Source organism: Carcharhinus amblyrhynchos, chromosome 18, assembly GCF_965287045.1.
Source record: "Carcharhinus amblyrhynchos chromosome 18, sCarAmb.v2.hapA, whole genome shotgun sequence".
NCBI lineage: Eukaryota > Metazoa > Chordata > Chondrichthyes > Carcharhiniformes > Carcharhinidae > Carcharhinus > Carcharhinus amblyrhynchos.
The window spans coordinates 48,467,349-48,490,162 of record NC_137341.1 but is presented as its reverse complement, the minus strand read 5'-3'; the positions used below and the strand labels follow the sequence as shown (position 1 = coordinate 48,490,162).

General features: G+C 44.8%; 1 protein-coding gene across 2 annotated transcripts in view; it reads left to right on the top strand.

The window, feature by feature from the left end:
• The window catches only part of fbxl16 (F-box and leucine-rich repeat protein 16), a 166,968-nt gene extending 146,529 nt beyond the window's left edge, over positions 1-20,439 (top strand). For both annotated transcript variants that reach the window (XM_080206150.1, XM_080206151.1), the window contains exons 4-6: positions 11,217-11,301; positions 12,515-12,578; positions 18,888-20,439. In XM_080206150.1, coding sequence (XP_080062276.1) covers positions 11,217-11,301; positions 12,515-12,578; positions 18,888-19,036 — 298 coding nt within the window. In that variant the 3' untranslated portion in view covers positions 19,037-20,439. The remainder of the gene's footprint in view (positions 1-11,216; positions 11,302-12,514; positions 12,579-18,887) is intronic.
• The last annotated feature ends 2,375 nt before the right edge of the window (positions 20,440-22,814 follow it).

The following is a 22,814-nucleotide window of genomic DNA, read 5'->3' as shown; positions in this document are numbered from 1 at the left end:
TAATTTGCCCATAATTCTTTGAACCATATTTTACTGCATTTTGCATACCAAGGTAACCATGACAATGATGATTTGCATTTATTTGGGAACACAAAATATTCCAAAGCACTTGACAGAGAAGGGGAAACGGACAACAAGCCATGGGAGAGAGGTTAGCAGAGCTGACAGAAAGTTAGGAAATATGGCTGACGTGACTGTAATCTCTGCCAACACAACTGGGGTAGAGGAAGGAGAGATGGACGGAGATAAAGAGCTAAGGAATACAGGAGTGATGCGAGGCTGGAGAATGTGGCAGAGGTAAGAGTAAGATGGGTGGCACAGTGGTTATCACTGCTGCCTCACAGCGCCAGGGACCCAGGTTTGATTCCTGGCTTCGGTCACTTTCTGTGTGCAGTTTGTACATTCTCCCCACGTCTGCGTGGGTTTCCTCCGGTTTCTTCCCACAGTCCAAAGATGTGCGGGTTAGGTTGATTGACCATGCTAAATTGCCCCTTAGGGATTAGTAGGGTAAATATGTGAGGCTACGGGGAAAAGGGTTGGGTGGGATTGTGGTTGGTGCATGCTCAATGGGCTGACTGGCCTTCTTCAGCACTGTTAGGATTCTATGAATGTGGCAAAAGTAAGAGGGATCAAAGCTGTGGAGGAACTTGAAGACCAGGACAAAGATTTGTAATTGGATGTGCTGGCCAACAAGGTGCCAATCACCAAGAGCGGCTGATCGATATTCCGAATTTAGTGTAAGTATTCCAGTCGAGAGGTGACGAGTCCAGATGAGGGTTTCAGCTTTGACAGGCTGGTATGAGGTGGAGGTGGGCAATGTTTTGATGGTGGAGAAGATGAGGGCAGTGAACCCGAGTTGATGTTTGAAAATTAATCCAAGGTTGTGCATACTTTGCCAGGGAGGGGGAACGGTATAACTGACAAGGGATTAGAGATAATAAGATAACCTTCACTCTGCTCCAGGAAATTAGACTCAGTTCAAGTTTATACTATCCTTTAGATCACTAAACAGAGCCTCAGCTATTTTCATTTCCCTGAAGATTCTAGACTGTACACCCTTTAATACAATAAGGTCAACTACAGGGGGGATGCAAGTTAAAAGTGAGGGGTTGGAGGCTTAGGGGGGATTTGAGGAACAATTATTTTACTCAGAGGGTGGTTACAGTCTGGAATGCGCTGCTTGGGAGGGTGGTGAAGGGGGGATGCCTCACATCCTTTAAGAAGTACCTGGATGAGTTCTTGGCACATTGTAACATTGAAGATTATGGGCCAAGTGTTGGCAACTGAGATTAGGTGTGCAGGTCAGGACCTTTCATGCGTCAGTACAGACTCAATGGGCCAAAGGGTCCCTTCTGCACTGTAGTATTTGATAATTCTGTGAACATAATGCGAACAATAATTCCTTAAGTTCTACAATAATGTGTGTTCCACTGACCTCTACATTAGTTATTAGTTGCTGAGTCAAAATGGCTAAAGCTGGTAAGTGCCATTGTTAGTAAAGAATATTGTGAATAATCAATACATGTTTCTGTCACTAACTCATCCTGTGTAATTACAAGGCTCTTAATACAGAAACATAGAAGCTAGGAGCAGGAGGAGGCCATTCAGCCCTTTGAGTCTGCTCCATCATTCATTACAATCGTGGCTGATCATCCAACTCAATAGCCTAATCCTGCTTTCTCCCCATAACCTTTGATCCTATTCGCCCCAAGTGCTATATCCAGCTGCCCCTTGAATGCATTCAATGTTTCGGCATCAACTACTTTCTGTGATAATGAATTCTACAGGCTCACCACTCTTTGGGTGAAGAAATGTCACCACACTTCCCTCTGAAATGGTCTACCCTGAATGCTCGCACTGTGACCCCTGGTTCTGGACTTCCCCACCATGAAGGAACATCATCCCTGCATCTACCCTGTCTAGTCCTGTTAGAATTTGAAGTCTCTATGCGATCCTCCCCTCTATGACATCTCCCCCATCTTCCTTTGGTTTCATCGATAAAGGCAGAATGTACCTGGTCCAGGAACACCAGAAAGTGTATCTTGCTGTGCTTGTTTAGTGGGTTTAAAATGGATTATTAATGCTCCAATATGGCAGGTGGTATACACGCACTCAATCTGTACCACGTGTGCCCTCTGCCATATTAGCAATGGTTCCTCCATAATGTCTAGGATATCTGACTGAAATTGGATTGAAAATTCATTATGAGAACTCTCACTACTTTTATGTTCGTGTGGTTTTCCCCAAGAAGCAAAAGATGCAGGCTCAACCTGTTCACAGAAATGGGACAATAGTTGTTTCTGTCTTCTTACTTCAGTTATGGGCAGTCCAAGGACAACCAACACCAGCAACAAGATCTGGTGATTTTCTTGAACCAGAAGATCCTTCAGTTCAGAGAACCTAAGGTCCCAGCAGAAAGTTAAAGAGGACCATTCTTTGAGGTTAACCCTTGACCTGTGTTCCTACAAAAGGAATGGGAAAAGGTTCATGTCTTCCCTCTTGAAGAGTTCCAAAGGTGTGTCAGGCAGTTTAGCACAGTGTGCATGTTGAGAGGGAGAAGCAACAAAAGAGGTGTTGTTCTGAGGGCAGTAGCTGGCATTGAGAACCTGAGTGCAAATGACAGGCTCGGTGCATGTGCCCATTATGGACTGAAGAAGATTGGCTTTGCACCCCCCCCCCCGCAAACAACTGGTAAGGGAGTGCACTAGACCACCCATGATGGCAAGCTCTGTTTCACCAATGTGTAGCTGGTGTTGAAACAGGGTGATGACACGTGAGCAAGAAGGAAGCTTAAGAAGGGTCAGAGCCTTTCATTGACCATGGACTGACCGACTGACTGACTAATAACTGACTGCCGACATGGCGTGTGATTTTGGATTTTTTTCGTTTCTCCCTTAGCCTTTTACTTTCCCTTTACCACCTCCTCTACCTTGCACTGCTATTACCCTCCCTCTCATTCTCACTCTCTTTTTCTCTCGATCTCTACTCTAGGATTCCATGGCAAGCACTTTCCTTACTCTGAAGGAGTGCCATTAGACTAGAATCAGGGATGCTTCAAAGAAGAATAGGAAAAGTCTCCCCGGTGTGCATTTATCCCTAAACCGATACCGCTAAAATAGATTCTCTGGTCTTTCACCTCATTGCTGCTTGTAGGTTTTACTGTGCACACGTGGACTTTGACGTTTCCTATGTTACAATAGAGACTACATTTCAAAAGTTCTCTTTGGCTGTACATTGCTTTGGGACAGCCAGGTTAAAGTTTATTTATTAGTGTCACAAGTAGGCTTTCATTAACACTGCAATGAAGTTACTGTGAAAATCACCTAGTCGCCACACTCCAACGCCTGTTGGGGTACACTGAGGGACAATTTAGCATGGCCAATGCACCTAACCAGTGTGTCCTTTGGACTGTGGGAGGAAACCGGAGCACTGAAAGAAACCACACAGACATGGGGAGAACATGCAGACTCTGCATAGACAGTCACCCAAGGCCGGGATTGAACCTGGGTCCATGGTGCTGTGAGGCATCAGTACTAACCACTGTGCCACCGTGTCACCTGATGTCGTTAAAAGTGCTGTATAAATGCACATTTTTCTTCCTATTCTTCATACAGTTCACTCCTTTCTTTAACGTTGATACTCTTTGTGTATATTCAACTCTTCAAAGGGAAAACATTTAAAAAGAAATTAATGTTTATTGACAAAGTCACTCCACAATTGAATATTAAATAAAATATAATTCACATTGAAATAAATTAATTAAACTCACAAATTATAAACATTTATCACAGTAAGATGGTGTTTATTATATTTGATTTGATTTATTATTGTCACATGCATTGGTATACGGTGAAAAATATTGTTTCTTGCATGCTACACAGACAAAGCATACTATTCATAGAGAAGAAAATGAGAGAGTGCAGAATGTAGTGTTACAGTCATCATAGAATCCCTACAGTGTAAAAGGAGTTCATTCAGCCCATCGCGTCTGCACCGACAACAATCTCACCCAGGCCCTGTAACCCCACATATTTACCCTGCTACTCCCCCTGACACTAATGGACATTTTAGCATGGCCAAACAACCTAACGTGCACACCCTTGGAACTGTGGGAGAAAACCGGAGCACATGGAGGAAACCCACGCAGACACCGTGTCACCCAGAGCTGCGGTGTAGAGAAAGATCAGAGAGTTTAAAACAGAATGAAGTTTTAGAAGCATAGAACGAGAGTAAAAGATAGAATTAGAAGGCGTGCTGGGCACAGCTTGCGAGAAATCGCCTCACTCTGGCGCCATCTTGGAAATGGAGTGTATGCCTATTTGATTGTTTAAGTGAGCATTATAACGGGCCCTATGTTATATTAGATGTTGTGAATGGTACATGGAAGAATCATGTTTTATTAGAGAGTATGGCGCAGCATATTACTGTAAGAAGCTGGTGCGTTATAGACAGATCAGCCATGATCTTACTGAATGGCGGGGCAGGCTCGAAGGGCTGGATGGCCTACTCCTGCTCCTATTTCTTATGTTCTTATGTTCTTATGTTATGTCAGAGAGAGTGATTTATCAGAGAAATATAAGCAGTTCTGGTAGTGGCTGAAGATGCAATTGAACGGCAGAAAGGTGTATTCTGAATTAATATCTGGAATGAGCTTTCCTGAATGGAAGGAGATTGAATGTGGAGATGCCGGTGTTGGACTGGGGTGGGCACAGTAAGAAGCCTCACAACCCCAGGTTAAAGTCCAACAGGTTATCTGGTAGCACGAGCTTTGGATACGCCACTCCGAAATTGAGATTGAATAAACTGGGATTGTTCTCCCCTGAAAGACAGAAGCTGAGGGGCACCCTGATAGAAGTTTATAAAATTATGAGGGGTATGGATAGGGTGAATAGTTGGAAGCCTTTTCCAAGGCAGAGATGACAGTTACAGGGGGCACGAGTTCAAGGTAAGGGGGGGAAAGGTTCAGTGGAGATGTGCGGGGGAAGTATTTTACACAGAGGGTGTTGGGGGCCTGGAATGCACTGCCAAGTGAGGTGGTTGAGGCAGATACATTAGCCACATTTAAGATATATCTGGATAGGCACGTGAACAGCTGGGAAATAGAGGGATAAAAGTGATTGTTTAGTTTACATTTATTCGTCACAAGTAGGCGTACATTCACACGCCAGCGCCTGTTTCAGAATTTAGCATGGCCAATTCATCTAACCTGCACGTCTTTGGACTGTAGAAGGAAACTGGAGCACCCGGAGGACACCCATACCGACATGGAGAGAAAGTGCAAACTCCACACAGACGCTGACCCAAGCCAGAAATCAAACGCGGGTCCCTGGCACTGTGAGGCAACAGTGCTAACCACTGTGCCACCGTGCCGTTATCGATGAAACTGGGTCCGGGGGTAAGAGTACTGTGGGTCATGCAAGTAGCATGAAACAGCTTCAAGTCGACTGTATTCTCTCTGTGTCTCAATATCAATTTTATCGACTCTGGCACCTGGCTTACAATAATGTCATGCTTTACTTTGCAAAAACTCATGAGACATTATTGTTTTATGATCAATAATCCTGAAATGTTTGTTTCCTCGGCACAGCTATTGCTTTTACCAGTACGCTTAAAAAACATAATTAAGTTCCTGTGATAAAGCCTGTCCAGCTTCAATGCCAAAAACACTCTCCTCCTCAGTCCTTTTCCTAAAGAGAATGGGCAGGAGCAGGAAGAAACAGCAATTATTGGATTACTGGTCAGAATTATTGGGATAAATCACACAGGAACCTGAGCCCATTCATCAAAGTTGTGTTTACTATCGTGTGACAGAAGTGTCTGCTGCTGAGCACTCAATTAATCAGTGTAAGGAGCAACAAAATGGCTCATTTTCTCAGGCGAAGTGTGTTTGTGGATGGGTTTCAAGGTCAACTCCTGATAATTATAGAAGCAGAAACAGGAGCAGCCTGGAAACAAATCTGTTCCAAACAGACCGGCCGGAGAGATGCAAGCAGCAAATGTGCCAAAAGTGCTGCCTGTGTATTCCCTGCAACATTTCACAGGCTCCAAAGAACAAAGAATAGTACAAGCAAAGGAACAGGCCCTTTGTCCCTCCAAGTCTGTGCCAATCACGCTGTCCTATCTTGACCTTGAGTGTCAGGGGAAGTAGCTAGGGTAAATGCATAGGGTATGGGGATCAGGCCTGGGGGCGGGATTGTGGTCAGTGCAGACTTGATGGGCCGACTGGCCTCCTCCTGCACTGTAGGATTCTATGATTCTATGTTCAGCATTATGTGAATTGATTTCTCCGCATGGAGTACTGAGACGTGCCCGATATAAGAAAGCCATTCTGTAACCTGCTGCTTCTCAAGCGATAAATAGGAGGCAGCAACAAACGAGATAACCCTAAATGCGTACTCTGGGTGAAATCTTCTCATGTTCAGGATTCCGATGGTAGGACTGAAAGTGCACAGCACTGCCACCTGGAGGTGGAGCAGTTGGGCACATGCAGTCACATGGCAGCCAGCCAATTAGATATGCAGAGACGAGGGGCTTGGCCAATCACGTGACAGGGACGGCCAGGAAGTCGCCAGCTCCGCTGCTACCCAGTGGGGCCGAATGGCACCCGAAATCAGCATCCATCTTTCCCCCATTCAGCAGCATTCGTTTGTGAGGATTTTTAATCTCTGGATCTGCTGACACCTACACACGGACCTTTTGTAAGATTACTCTAGCTGGAATCTGGAAGCAATGATGGTGTCTGGACCTGTCTGGTGTGGTGCTTTATCGTGCTTACCCTACCTTTGGTGATACTCTTTCCCCTCTGCCCCCACCCCATTCCAGCACTCCTCCCTCCCCGGAGGAAAATCATGCAGACACGGGGAGAATGTGCAAACTTCAGACAGACAGCGACCCAAGCCGGGAATCGAAACTGAGTCCCTGGCGCTCTGAGGTAGCAGTGCTAACCATTGTGCCACTATGCCACCCAGAGCTAGGGTGTAGAGAAAGACCACTGTTAGAGAATTTAAAGGAGTTAGACCTTATATCTACCCCACCCCAGCAAGCCCCCGCCACTGAATTATTCACCTTACAGTTTCCCACCATGACTCATTGGTCATCCCCCCAGCACACTGGAACTGCCCATCAGTCACCCTGGCTTCTCATCCATTATCCTTGATCTTTTCTCCATCATCCTTGACCTATCCTCTGTTACCGTCAACTCTCAGCACCTCACCCTTCACCTTTCCCGTATAACCTTTGATTTTTGTATTAGTATCCAGTAAAAAGTATTGTTTCTTATGCGCTGTACAAAGCATACCATTCAGAGAAGGAAAGGAGAGAGTGCAGAACATAGTGTTACAATCATAGCTAGGGTGTAGAGAAAGATCAACTTAGTGCGAGGTAGGTCCATGCAAAAGTCTGACAGCAGCAGTGAAGAAGCTGTTCTTAAAGCTCCCATATTCCAGACTGATCTCTCCTGGGTGGTCCTGTGTTTCCTCCCTATGTGCCTTTTGGGCTGTCTCTTAATTATTACCAACCAATCGATCAGGGTTTGATCACCAGTCAGAGTGCAATCAGGTGCTGCTACACCGATCTCTGGATATGTACCCAATGGCCATGCCTGTAGATGCTGGAGGCATGTAGGTCACATACCTCCCTCCCAAATAAGAGGTTAAGGCTCCCTTTTGTCTAGTAAACAAGTACGTTTGAATAGAGAGTGTCCATTGCCTTTGGGATGGCCTATTTCCTGTGTATTCTGTAGTCTGGAGCTGGAACCTGGTTATCTTTGTCTTTTGAGGCTACAACCTGTCTGTTACTGTATTTGGCCAACTGTCCCGGCATGCTTTGTAAATCGCCATCTTAGGCGGTCCCTTTGGCCACATATCATTTGTAAAATATCCACAACACCCCTGTAACTGTATAAAATTTAGTTGAACAATTAAACAGATGAAACGTGTGATTTAAGCATACGGACTGCAAAAAAGAAACAGAGAATATTCACTGCTGACGGCTCCAGGTTTCTGTCTTATGCAGGGCCTTGGTTCCTCAATGCAGTTACCGATGAGGCTTTTTAGGCTTTTTCTGTTGCCCAGCACTTGGCTGCGGCCCTATTCTCTCACGCGTTCTCTCCTGAGGCCTCTCAGACTTGGGTGCTTCCAGTTGGTTTGACTAGAATTAATCAGGAATTGTCTTTAAGAAGATACCACCAACCACCAACGAGTAAGAGGAAGGATAAATAAAGGGAAGTTATGGGTCTTGCACCTAGTGGCTTCCCTTGGAAAAAAATACATGGGAACACATGGATACATGGGAACATCGCCACTTGCAAGTTCCCCTCCAAGCCACTCCCTGTCCTGATTTGGAAATATATCGCCATTCCTTTGCAGTGTCTGGGTCAAAATCTGGAACTCCTCCCTAACGACATTGTGAGTCATCCCACAACACATGGACTGCAAGAAGGCAGCTCACCATCCCCATCTCAAGGGCAACTAGGGATGGGCAATAATTGCTGGCCAGCCAGCGACGCTCATTCCCACGAATCAATAATAATTTAAAAAGTCAAGTTATCTGATGAAGAGTTGGAGGGATCTAATGAGTGAATATGAAAGTGTTATTTCTCTGATTCACCGACTAGATTTTCAACTTTTATCTGCAGGGGATTTCCAACAGATTATGAAATAGTAAATATAGAATAACAACTTCCTCCTGTTGCTTTCTCATCAATCTGTGTTGATATCTTGAGGTCATCTCTGCCAGGTAGCTATTCTCAAATCTATAAATCAATGCAACATTTACACTGTACCCCCCCAACCCCTTGCAAATATGAAACAACATTTATTTTCTGGGAGCTTTGATAATTAGACCAAAAAGAAATTCCTTTGCATGGGAAAGTATTCCTTGAAGGAAATATTTAAAGTGGCGCCTTTACACAAGATGGCGCCGGAGCATGATGACTTCTTGCAAGCTGTGCCCATTCTACGCTTCTAAAACTCTATTCTAACTCTCTTAAACTCTCTCACAATACACTATTCCTACCTCGCGTTAAGTTGATCTTTCTCTACACCCTAGCCATGACTGTAACACTGCATTCTGCACTCTCTCCTCTCCTTCTCTACGAACAGTATGCTTTGTCTGTATAGTGGGCAAGAAACAATACTTTTCACTGTATCCCAATACATGTGACAATAATAAATCAAATCAAATCAAATCAAAGGATTTCCAATTCCCTTCCAAGCTCCTTCATAAACCCTCAGGGCCTTCAAACTCCTGCCACTCACATGCCCCAGATTAGTCTTTCTCCCTCATGTCATCGCAAACATTGCTCTCTGCAGGGAGGCACCCACAGGAATCAACCACTTTCTGCCCTCCCCCAACATCGCCATCTGCCACCGGAGGTCCCGCCACAAATATATTGGTTCTTATTTTCTGTTTTGCAGGATAGGAAACTTGTCACTGATGTTGAACAACGATCCTCAGTTCAATTAATGGAAACACAGACAATATCTGTGGGAAAGAGAAGGAGTTTCAGAATTGATCATCAACCTGAAACATTAACCCTGCTTCTCTCACCATCTGTGGAGTGTTTCGGTTTCACATTGGTAGCATTCACAGTATTTTGCTTGCGTGTGTACCATGGCTTTAATGCGGAATCTTAAAAACACAATCATTTGTAAATGGAAACTTAACAGATGGAGGAAAGGGGAAAAAATGATGAAAGGGCCTGTGAATCTCATGTGTTGGGCATGAGTCAGTCACGTTGGTTCACTGTGGATGGCACTGGTGAATAAACACTGCTTCATTGTATTGAGAAGGACTGCAATCCACCTTGTTGCTTAATGATACCTGACACAAACCATTGCCCTGAATCTTTTCTAATTTCCTAAGGATGACACGGTGGCGCAGTGGTTAGCACCACTGACCCACAGCGCCAGGGACCCAGGTTCAATTCCGGCCTTGGATCACTGTCTGCGTTGAGTTTGCACACTTTCCCCGTGTCTGCATGGGGTTTCCTCCCACAGTCCAAAGATGTGCGGTTAGGTGGATTGACCAAGCTAAATTGACCCTGGAGTCAAGAGAATTAACAGGGTAAATGTGTGGGGTTATGGGCATAGGATCTGGGCGAGATTGTGGTCGGTGCAGATGTGATGGGCCGAATGGCCTCTTCCTGCATTGTAGGGATTCTATGAATAATTGCTTGTTTCCTGCCGCAAGTGTGATTTTCTCGCCTGGAGATTAAATTGTTTGGACGCAGTGAAGATCACAGGCTTACAATTCTGGGGTGAGTAACTCACCTCTGAATCCTCAAGGTCTGTCCACCATCTACAAGGCACAAATCAGTTACATAATGGAATGCTCTCCATTTTGCTGGATGATTGCGACTGGGAGAACAAGGGCGACTGCAGCAATTGCAAGCAACATTGAGGCACCCCCCTGCTATGTTGCACCTGTCAGACTGCAGAATATAATACAGCATTAGTTTTTAGATGGAAGGGCTACTCACAGTGGCACAGTGGTTAGCACTGCTACCTCACAACGCCAGGGACCCGGGTTCGATTCCCAATCTGGGTCACTATCTGTGCAGAGTTTGCACATTCTCCCCATGTCTGTGTGGGTTTCCTCCGGGTGCTCCAGTTTCCTCCCACAGTCCGAAAGATTGTGCTGATTGGGTGCATTGGCCGTGCTAAATTCTTTCTCAGTGTACCCGAACAGGAGCCGGAGTGTGGTGACTAGGGGAATTCCACAATATCTTCAGTGCAGTGTGACTAAGCCTTACTTGTGATGAATAAGTAAACTTTGTTTCTACTCGATTTTACTTCAGTTATGCATCCGCAATCCAGTGGCTGAGTCCAGACGGAGCAGTTCGACAATGCCCAGAATGTTAATATCGAAGAACCATTTAATCCTTTTTGCCGCATTTTATTTTATTGCAAGTGACATACGAACAGAATGCTTATTGTGCAATTCTGTCAGGCTTATTGCCTACTGTATTTAAGAATCATTTGATTAATATATGAGACTTGCACTTTCCTCTGAACTGAATCAAGTTGAATTCTACATGTCGCAGTACTTCTGAATATTGAAAACCATTCCATTCCATTTGAATAGTGATCTGATTTGACAATGGCTAGTTGTCAATCATACTTAATTATAGTTCCTTGTCAATCTCACTTGAATGCTGCTGCTGTGTTTGTTCCCTTCACCCCTTCTAACCATTCCACATGCCATTGATATTGTAGATGCGTGCGGATCACTGACACTGGGCTTGGCTATCTCTCTACAATGTCTTCCCTGCGCAGTCTGTACCTGAGATGGTGTTGTCAGGTGAGTATTACGATATTCACACATTCAGTTATTTTCATATAATGGTAACTAATAGAAAAGCCATAGAAAGTCAATTTGTTAACCATAGTAAGATTGAGCACTGTCGGAATTAATGATCTGTGATATGATTAATGTACCGTGTTCACGGTGAAAGATATGTACAAATGTATAGTACAATGCTGTTGGCAGTGCGCCTAGTACTTGTGTTAATGAAGACAAGTGATAACAATATTAAAAGGTGCAACATTGAGAGTGGGAGTATTAATACAGATAATTTCCAAGTTGATAGATTCAGTAATAAGCAAAGTGCACACTGACAGAATCAATGTAAGCACAGAATTTTCAGTAATTTAATGTGCCCAGTATATTTGCCTTGTAAACAGTGTTGGGGAAAAAGCAGGCAGGCAGCATAATACCAATATAGACAGGTATTGAAAGAAAGAACTTGCAGAAATGTTGCTCCATAAATAAAGGCTATTTCCAAACATCTGGATTTAGATGAACCAGGGATGGGCAATAAATGCTGGCAGCCAGTGACAGCCATATGCCATGGGGCGGCACAGTGGCACAGAGGGCAGCACAGTGGCACAGTGGGCAGCACGGTGGCACAGTGATTAGCACTGCTGTCTCTTAGCACCACGGACATGAGTTCGATTCCCAGCTTTGGTCACTGTCTGTGTGGAGTTTGCACAATCTCCTCGTGTCTGCGTGGGTTTCCTCTGGTTTTCTCCCACAGTCCAAAGATGTGCAGGTTAGGTTGATTGGCCACGATAAATTGCCACTTGGTGTCAGGGGGACTAGCAGAGTAAATATGTGGGGTCACAGGGATAGGGGCTTGGTGGGATTGAGGTCGGTGCAGACTCGATGGGCTAAATGGCCTCTTTCTGCACTGCAGGAATTCTATGATTCCATGATTCTATAATTGAATAAAAAAAATAAAAATAAACACCCATGCAAAATACCTTATTTACTGCAAACCTGCAGGAGAGTTGATGGATTGGAAACCATCTCATGATGCGACACCACCAGATAGGATACAGGAAGTGTTGTCAGTTTTCTTGTTGAATGTGCTCTTTTTAAATGAGCTTCCTGACATTACCTGCACATTTCTCATGTTAGCTCATTCTTACCCCATACTAATAGACGCCGATGCAATTCATATTTATGAAATAATATCTGGGTGAATAACTTATTCATATCCTTCTTTCCACAGGTACAAGATTTTGGTTTACAACATCTCTTCGGAATGAGGAGCTTACGATTACTTTCATTAGCAGGTGAGTAATCTCAGTTTTATTAACCACTTCAATATCTGGCAATTTAGTGAAAGGAACTTTTCTCCAAATTTCTATTCAGGTGACCTACTTCATAATGAAAAAAAACAAGGATATTTGTATGCTCCACTTGAGGGATGACAATGTGAAACAATAAACCACCAGGTCACATTTAGAGTTTATTACAGAGCACACCTTGCTCTGCTTCTATAGGGGGAGGCCATGGCCTAGTGGTATTATCACTAGACTATAAATTCAGAAACTCATGGTAGGACTGGATTCGAATCCGTCCACGGCAGATGGTGAAATTTGAATTTGATTAAAAATATCTGGAATTAAAAATCTACTAATGACCACAAAATCATTGCCGATTGTTGGCAAAACCCATCTGGTTCACTAATGTGCCTTTAGAGAAGGAAATCTGCCGTCCTTACCTGGTCTGGCCTACATGTGACTCCAGAGCCATGGCAATGTGTTTGACTCTCAACTGCCCTCAGGCAACTAGGGATGGGTAATAAGTACTGGGCAACCAGCTTTGACTACGTCCCATGAATGAATAAAAAATGGATAACTACAATTTGGAAAACAGGCAGAGCATATCAGGAATATGAATTCCTGATTCCATAACTATCAGGAATGGGTAAATTATTCCTGACAGTTATAGGAATGACTTACCCAGAAAGGGGTATCATTATATATCAAGATCAAGATTTTGAATTGTGCATTTTTTGGAGCTGTCAAATAACAAGCATGGAGGGAAACGGCAGTTCTGAGTTTCAGGTGCCTCCCTAAAGATGTTATTAACTGAAGTAAAGACAAGAAGGGTCTCACAACAACATAGGAAGAAAGTGTCTGACAATTTGGTGAGGAAAGTGCAGCTAGAAATCACAGATCAGATCCATCGCGAGGACTTCATCACAAACACTTGGGTACTATTCTGTAAGGTTTTAATGATCTCACAAGTATAGCAAAGATCAGTCCAGCCACTCCTTTAAACATCTCTTGCACCTACTCTCTTCCAGCACTTGCAGCAGCAGAGATCACTCCTGCAACCCATCCCTCAGAAGCAAACACAAGGCACCTCCTTTCGATCTCACCTTTCCCTGGAGTTGGGATCACTGCGACCTCTACTGCTTCCACTCACATCAATTGTAAAACTACCAACTCCTCTCATGAGTCCTTTGTCAGTTCACGTTCAACCCATTTACTTCCCTCTCCAAACATTCTGCAATGATTTCAATCGGGCCACTGAGGTTGGCCTACTGGGGTACGGACTCCCTGATTAAGGAGGGAGGGCCAATCAGGGAGTCTTCTCCTTGTATCTAACCAGGAGTGTCAGTTCCTCTGGCACTCCTGAAGTAGACTGCTGACCGATAGCACTCTGTGTACTGCTGTTGGCATTGTAAATAAAGGGAATTTGGTGAAGGGGCTTCTGTTTCCAAAGATTAATTACACCTTCCCAATCTCCTAGCAGCAATCCCACTACTCCTCCTAGCTTTGTTATTGTGGTGCACACAAAATTCCTGCAGTCCAGAAGGAGGCCATTCGGCCCATTGAGTCTACACTGACCCCACCATTTTTAACTTACCCAGGCCCTATCCCTGTAACCCCATGTATTTACCCTGCTAATCCCCTAACCTACATATTTTGAGACACTAAGGGGCAATTTAGCGTAGCCAATCCATCTAACCTGCACATCTTTGGATTCTGGGAAGAAACCAGTGCACCCAAAGGAAGCCAACGCAGACGTGGGGAGAACGTGCAAACTCCACACAGACAGTGACTCAAGCGGGAATTGAACCCGGGTCCCTGGTGCTGTGAAACAGCAGCGCTAACCACTGTGCAACCATACTGTCCAAGTCAGCTTATGCATTACATGCAGAAACATCAAACTTCCCTTCTGGGTACCTGCAGGAGCAGACAGGACACGACAGAAGGTAAAGAGATGCGAGCAATGGAGGAACACCTGTTACTGTGGCCCTCATCCAAATGAAGCAGGAGGCAACAGAAATCTGGGGCACAGCAAGAGTGACAGCTTTGGAGATGGCAAGACTGACAAGACTCCTTTCAGCAGAGAGTGATTGCCAAGTAACCGCACTTTCAGACAACAGCAAAAGGTGAATCAGCACCGTCAAGCCTTACATCTCTGGAGACATACCTGGTACATAGGAAGATGGTTGTGGTTGTGGAGGGTCAATCATCTCAGCTCCAGGATGTCTCTGCAGGAGTTCCTCAAGGTAGTGTGCTAGGCCCAACAATCTTCAGCTGCTTCATCAATAATGTCCCCTCCGTCATAAGGTTAGAAGTAAGGATGTCCACCGATGATTGCACAACATCCAACGCCATTTGCGACTCCTCAGATACTGAAGCAGTCCATGTTCAAATACAACAATATCCAGGCTTGGGCTGACAAGTGGCAAGTAATATTCATGCCATACGAATGCCAGGCAATAACTCTCGCCAATAAGAGACAGTCTAATCACTGCCCCTTGACATTCAATGGTGTAACCATCACTGAATCCCCCACTATCAACATCCTTGGAGTTACCACTGACCAGAAACTCAACTGGACTCACTACATAAATACAGTGACTACAAGAGCAAGTCGGAAGCTAGGAATACTGTGGTGGGTAACTCACCTCCTGACTCCCCAAAGCCTATCCACCATCTACAAGGCACAAATCAGGGACATAATGGAATACTCCTCACTTGCCTGGATGGATGCAACTCCAACAACACTCAAGAAGCTTGACACCATCCAGGACAAAACAGCCCACTTGATTGGCATCACATCCACAAACACCCAATTCCTCCACCACCGATGCTCAGTAGCAGCAGTGTGTACTAACTATAAGATACACTGCAGCAATTCACCAAAGATCCTTAGGCAGCACCTTCCAAACACACAACCACTTCCATCTAGAAGGACAAGGGCAGCAGATACATGGGAACACCACCATCTGCAAGTTCTCCTCCAAGCCACTCACCATCCTGACTTGGAAATGTACCACCGTTCTTTAGCAGTTGCTGGATCCAAATCCCGGAATTCCCTCCCTAATGGCATTGTGGGTCAACCCACAGCACATGGACTGCAGCGATTCAAGAAGGCAGCTCACCACCACCTTCTCAAGGGGCAATTAGGGATGGGCAATAAATGCTGGCCAGCCAGCAACACCCACATCCCACAAATGAATAAAAAATAATCAGCCTCTTAAACCCATCTGAACTCTATTTTACTCTTCTTTCTTTGAGAAATAAATCTGGGTGAACCTGATCAGCAAGCTGCTGAAGAGGAAGCCTCAGGAAAATGACATCTTTCTTGAGGAATCACCATCATGTGCCACATTCTTCCCAAACACCAAAACAGTACAGCATGCCTGGAGGGGAGAAGGGAGGGGGAAGCAGAGATAGTGAGTTTGAAAGGCTTGCAGCTGTTGAGATGCACAGCGCACGTAAGGAACAGCTGCTGAATGATGGCATGCTCCAAGTCAGCAAGTACTGTACGTATGTGATGATGCTGGTAGCAGGACTGCCCCGAATGACCCACTGTCCCAATTTCTGTACCATTGGCAAACTGCGGTCACCAGACGTGGCCACAGAGGCAGCGAGTAGATCCCTGGAAGAATGAAGGTAAACGAATTTGAACGTTAGCCGAGGCAGAATGCCCTGTCTGGAAGTGGCTGTGGGACAAGGTGGTGGTAGGAAGTGGGAGAAGGCAAGTGGTGTTTGCCTGCGATCAAGAGAGTTAAGTGGAACTTGAGGAACACACATGCATCTCCTGTATTCAAATTATCCAAGTATAAAAAACCTGCCTGTAAGTTCCTGTGGTTCTGTTAATGGTCCCTGCTTCAAATCAGTGACTAAAACACTTTAATGGGGGTTTCAGACAAGTGTTATGCACCCAATTTGCATAAACAAAAGGCCTGTTCTATGATCAAAGGTTATGGGGAGAAAGCAGGATTAGGCTATTGAGTTGGATGATCAGCCATGATCGTGATGAATGGTGGAGCACGCTCGATGGGCCAAAAGGCCTCCTCCTGCTCCTATTTTTTATGTTAAGGTTTGGGTCCCAGATGGTACACACAAACTTTTATTTGTATAGTGGGTTGTGCACTTATGGTGTGAGTTAGTTAGGTTTCGGTCTTTTGACTAAGATCAAGTGTAGTATCGACATCCTGCACTTGGTTGAAGTCATGAGATTACATTGAGGCTTCATTTGAGGCAATTTTTTAAAGTGGCGTCTTGGCCTTTTGGCTAAGATGCAAATGAGATTAAGCCTTGGAGAGGATGCAATGCCTGCTCAACTTGGATCATATAGATCAAGCCCCAGACAGGAAGTGGGAGGCCTGTCTTGTCAGCTTGGATCGGGAATGTCTCACTTGCTGAGACTCTGAATTCGACTTTGATTGGATCGAATTGGATGTAAACAAAAAAAAGTTTATTAGTGTTACAAGTAGGCTTACATTAACACTGCAATGAAGTTACTGTGAAAATCTCCTAGTCGCCGCACCTGACACCTGTTCAGGTACACTGAGGGAGAATTTAGCATAGTCAATGCAGCTAAACAGCAGGTCTTTTGGACTGTGGGAGGAAACCGGAGCACCCCATGCAGACACAAGGAGAAGAAGCAGACTTCGCACAGACAGTGACCCAGGCTGGGAATCGAACCCGGATCCCTGGGCTGTGAGGCAGCAGTGCTAACCACTATGCCACCATACCACATGTGCATGTGCCTATCACCCGCCATATTGAATGATTGGGTCTTGATTTTATGCGCACGATATCAATAGATTTTCTAGAACTTTTTCTGGATTAATGGTCTAGTGATAGCACTGCTGGGTGTCACCTCCCGGAGCAATCCCCTAGTTGCCACACTCCGGCACCTGGTCAGGTGCACTGGGGGAGCACGGCCAATGCACTTAATCAGCACCTCTTTTGGACCGTGGTAGGAAACCGGAGCACCCAGAGGAAACCCAAGCAGACACGGGGGTTTCTGCATGCAGACTTCACACAGACAGTGACCCAAGCTGGGAATCGAACCCGGGTCCCTGGCGCTGTGAAGCAGCAGTGTTAACCACTGTGCCACCCCAATAGGCTTTTTTCTGTCGGCTCAAGTGTGAAGAATGGCCAATTAAGTGAAGTATCAGGGGACAGTGAGTAACCATGGTATTATATTCCACTGGCTTCTGAAAGGATGGCCATAAAAAGGGAAAAACAGGAAAAAAAGGAACTAATTTATATTAATAGGTTACTTAATGAGGCCATTTATACCTAGGCTACATAACTCACGCAAAAAAAGAGATTATGAGCAGATTATAATGTCCTCTTTTTGGGATTAACAGTTTCATCTTCAGTTGTGAAGATTTACTAGGATGCTACCGGGACTTGATGGTTTGCGTTTTAAGGAGAGGCTGGATAGACTGAGACTTTCTTCTCTGAAGTATAGGAGACTTAGGGGTGATCTTATAGAGGTCTGTAAAATAATGAGGGGCATAGATCAGCTAGATAGTCAACATCCTTTCCCAAAGGTAGGGGAGTCTAAAACTAGAAGGTTTAAGGTGAGAGAGGAGAGATACAAAAGGGTCCAGAGGGGCAATTTTTTTCACACAGAGGGTGATGAGTGTCTGGAACGAGCTGCTAGAGGTAGTAGTAGAGGCGGGTACAGTTTTGTCTTTTAAAAGACAGTTACATGGGTAAGATGGATATAAAGGGATATGGGTCGAACGTGGGCAATTAGGACTAGCTTATAAAAAAAGGGTTGGCAAGGACAAAGATAATTTGGGCCAAAGGGCCTGTTTCCATGTTGTAAACCTCTATGACTCAACGCAATCCTCTATGACTGTAAACTTCTATGACTATGCAATCCTCCATGACTCTATGCAAGAACAGCTTCTTCCCTGCTGCTGTCAGTCTTTTGAATGGACTTATCTTGCATTAAGTTGATCTTTCCCTACACCCTAACTACGGGGATGGGAATAGAGGGATATGATCCCCGGAAGGGTAGGGGGTTTTAGTTAAGTCGGGCAGCAAGGTCAGTGCAGGCTTGGAGGGCCGAAGGGGCTGTTCCTGTGCTGTAGTTTTCTTTACTCTTTGACTGTAACACTACATTCAGTACTCTCTCGTTTCCTTCTCTATGAACGGTATGCTTTGTCTGTATAGCGTGCAAGAAACAATACTTTTCACTGTATGTTAATACATGTGACAATAATAAATCAAATTAAATCAAAATCAATCCTATCAAATATTTTCCCATGCAAGTGGCGCGTTTGCATTTTTAAGTCAGGTCATAATGATGTTCTTTTGTCTTGCTAGGGTGTCCTTTGCTCACCACCGCTGGCCTCTCGGGCTTGATTCAGTTGCAAGACTTGGAGGAGCTGGAACTCACCAACTGCCCTGGCGCTACACCCGAGCTTTTCAAATATTATTCGCAGCACCTGCCTCGCTGCATGGTGATCGAGTAAAGACAGCAGGGCAGTGGCTGTTTACACTGAATTACCACCTCCAGCCAAACCCCAACACTGATTGCCAATCAGAGTGAAGCGTGGGAGACGAATGTGCATCGGCTCAGCGAAAGGAAAATGTTTTTTAAAACCGGTGTCGGGAATGAGGGAGCAAACTGTGAATATTTAACAAACTTGAGATTCTTTTTTGCTTTGGTGCGCACCGGGGTCATTCCCATTCTCTGTCTGGGTGTGTGAATTCCACAATCATCTCTGCTCATCACAATGCTCTTTTTAACTAAATGTGGAGTGGTTGTGACCAGCCTTGTTCTGAGCATGTTTGCAGGTAGCTGCCAGTCACACGCTGCTGCCGTTAACTCTTGTGTTCCAGTGCCGGATCTCTGTATTGTGTCTTAACGTCTCTGTAGAATTCCGTTTGCTGAAATGTTTCCCTCTGCGGATGTGAGGCTATATTTCTCTTATTAGAAACAAGTTGTGGTGAATCGTCCCTTGTACCAGGGATGGGGATGTCCAACATCTCTTCTGGAAAGCCATTGTCGACTGATTCCATTGACTCTTATCTGACTTAGTGACAGAGGGAGACCTAGGCCCTCCCCCAACATATTGGCAGATATTTCTCTTTTAACTTGTTTTCTTTTCTCCTTTTTCAGTTTCTAATGCTGGCTGGTTCATTGCTGGAATCTGTAAGAGGAACAAAGCGTGGTGGGGAGGGGAGAGGAATAAGATATAGATGATTAGGTGCAATGCGTGACTTTTTCGGTGCAGGTTGAAGAACATAAGGGAGAAGGGTCAGCATCAGCGATGGTCCATTTCATTCCTGAAGAAGTCGGAGATGGGCTGAGCTGGACTGTTTTGATATCTGCAGGAGTTTGCTTTCATATAGACCAAAAGAAGCCCACTCTGATTCTGTGCCTCCTGCACACAGCAGGAAGCCTTTTGGACTTTCTTACTGTATATATTTTTCTGTCTGTTTGGATACTCTTTAAACAAAAAAAAGTTATAGCTTATATTTGCTAAGTGTTTTCCTGTGCTGTTGCCTACTGCCTCGCCTGTGATTTATATAATGCATCGCTTTAAATGAAAAAAAAGATACAAGAAGAGATGAGACAAGAAGGTGAAAAGGAAGGCATGCACTCCATATGTCATCTGTAAAAAACACCAAGCTCCCCCACTTCCCCTCCTCCTCCCTCCCACAACATTTTACAAAGAAACTCAAAGCAGAAGCAGAAATATTATTTCTAACATTGCTTTCAGCTGGATTGTGATGCCTTTGTTGTGTACAGTGTGATGTTTCCATGCTGCAGTATCCTTTCGGAAAGTCAGTCCACTGTCAGTACAAATATTCTTAAAATAAATATTCCAAACAAAACACCTAGGCCTCGCTAATCTTATTGAAAACAAAAAGTGCTCACGAAAAACCAGATATATTAAAAGCCATTTTCAAACTAGATCACCATCCTGGGTTAAAGCCACACACTTATTAAAGCATAGTGCCCTACATAGCTGGTATTGTCCTAATCTGTGGAACTCCCTGTCCAGTGAAGCAGTTGAGGCTACCTCATAGAATAGATCATAGAACTATTCAACCACATTTTTAAGGCAACGATAGATACATTTTTGAACAGTACAAGGAATTAAGGGTTATGGTGAGTGGGTGGGTAAGTGGAGCTGAGTCCGCGAAAAGATCAACCATGATCTTATTGAATGGTGGAGCAGGCTCGAGGGACCAGATGGCCTATTCCTGCTCCTAGTTCTTATGTTCTTTATGGCCCATTCTGCCTGGCTTAAGCAAATAAATGACCCTTTCAATGTTCAGCTACGGATGTTGCATTAACATGGTCTTTGAATTTATTTGAACTCTTACATTGATGCCATTATGAAAGAACACTAATATTTTAATGCTTCATTTGGATTTTTTATGCTTATAAATCGATTGAAGAGCTTGGCAGATTAAATGATCCTCATTATCATCGATCTGAACTGCAGACATCAGACCAGGAAGTGGTGGTGGGGGGGGGGGGGTGGTGGGGGTGAGTGGGCAGGGGAACTGTGTGGGTGGGGTTAAAGTATTGCAATAAAGAGTAATTTAAATTTTGAATATCATAGAACTTTCCAGAAAAGAAAAAAATGAAAGTTTTCCTTCTCTTTTCATGTTGTTCTAGCCATATTTTTACTCTGTTTCAGTCTTGTTTGAATCGTAGGGTTTGGGATCAAGCGTCACTCTACAGACTCAAGTTTAGGCTGCCTTAATGCGGTACCGAGTGAGTGCTCTGACCCTGTCTGCCTTCTCAGCGGATTATCAAAGATCCCATTGCACTATTTGAAGAACAGCAACTGAGTTTCCCAATGTTAAGGTTGACCCGAATGAGGTTTTTTTTATTCATTCGTGGGACACGGGCATCACTGGCTGGGCCAGCATTTATTGCCCATTTCTAGTTGACCTTGAGAAGGTGGTGGTGAGCTGCCTTCTTGAATCACTGCAGTCCATGTGCTGTGGGCTGACCCACAATGTCGTTAGGGAGGGAATTCCAGGATTTTGACCCAGTGACTGCGGAGTAACAGTGATATGTTTCCAAGTCAGGACAGTGAGTGGCGTAGAGGGGAATTTGCAGGTGGTGGCGTTCCCACGTATCTGCTGTCCTTGTCCTTCTAGATGGAAGTGGTCGTGAGTTTGGAAGGTGTGTACCCTCAGATTGTCCTTCTGAGAGTACAAAGAGGTGGAACAATGACCTTTTTCAGGTAGGAAAAGGATCAGAAACAATAAGGAGCACCTAATCAGCCCAAAACAATGTAGGGCAAAAGCTTATTTATTAGTGTCACAATGTTCAACACCATTAAACAAAGAACAAAGAACAACACAGCACGGGAAACAGGCCCTTCGGCCCAACGAGCCCACGCCGCCATATTAACAATGCATTTTTCCTACACCTCCCTCGACCCGTGTCTATGCTTATGGTACCCCCATTGGAAACCAGATTCAGGGGAGAATAATTTAGGGACAATATGTTATGCCAATCAACCTAGTATCACTATGACACATTATAATAAATTCAGTGTTTCCACAGAAAGCTCCACTGCCCTTAAATGCATAAACCACGCATACTATACATGTAAACATGTTGGGGTGGCACAGTGGTTAGCACTGCTGCCTCACAGTGCCAGGGAGTCATGTTCGATACCTGGCTTAGGTCACTGTCTGTGTGGAGTTTGCACATTCTCCCCATGTCTGCGTGGGTTTCCTCCGAGTGTTCTAGTTTCCTCCCACAGTCCAAAGACGTGTGGGTTAGGTTGATTGGCCATGCTAAATTGCCCCTAGTTTCAATTGGGACTGGCAGAGTAAATATGTGATGTTACGGGAATAGAGCCTGGGTGAGATCGTCGGTGCAGGCTTGATGGGGGTCCTTCTGTGCAGTAGGGATTCTATGTCAGATATCAGTACCCCCATCCCTCCCACCCCTACGCCTGTTCCCTCTCCGTGTCCCTGATCTGGTTTCAGCCCTTTCAACATCACCAGCCTCCAACAATCTCACCTCTGCCGATGGACAGGTCTTTCCCCTCCTGCTGTAGCCTATGGATTGCCAGATTGGGCACTCCACCACCAGTCCTGCTTCTTTCCATTGAGTTGTGGATGTAACAGTGCAACGAATATCACTCTTGGATAACTTAATGTCAACCCGCTTCCAAGGTGAGAGAGGAATGAACGATCTGCGCAATGCTGGTCAGCCTGGGCGCTGCAAACCTTTCTCATGTCGAAAGCCTTCTGCCACCCTCCACTTCC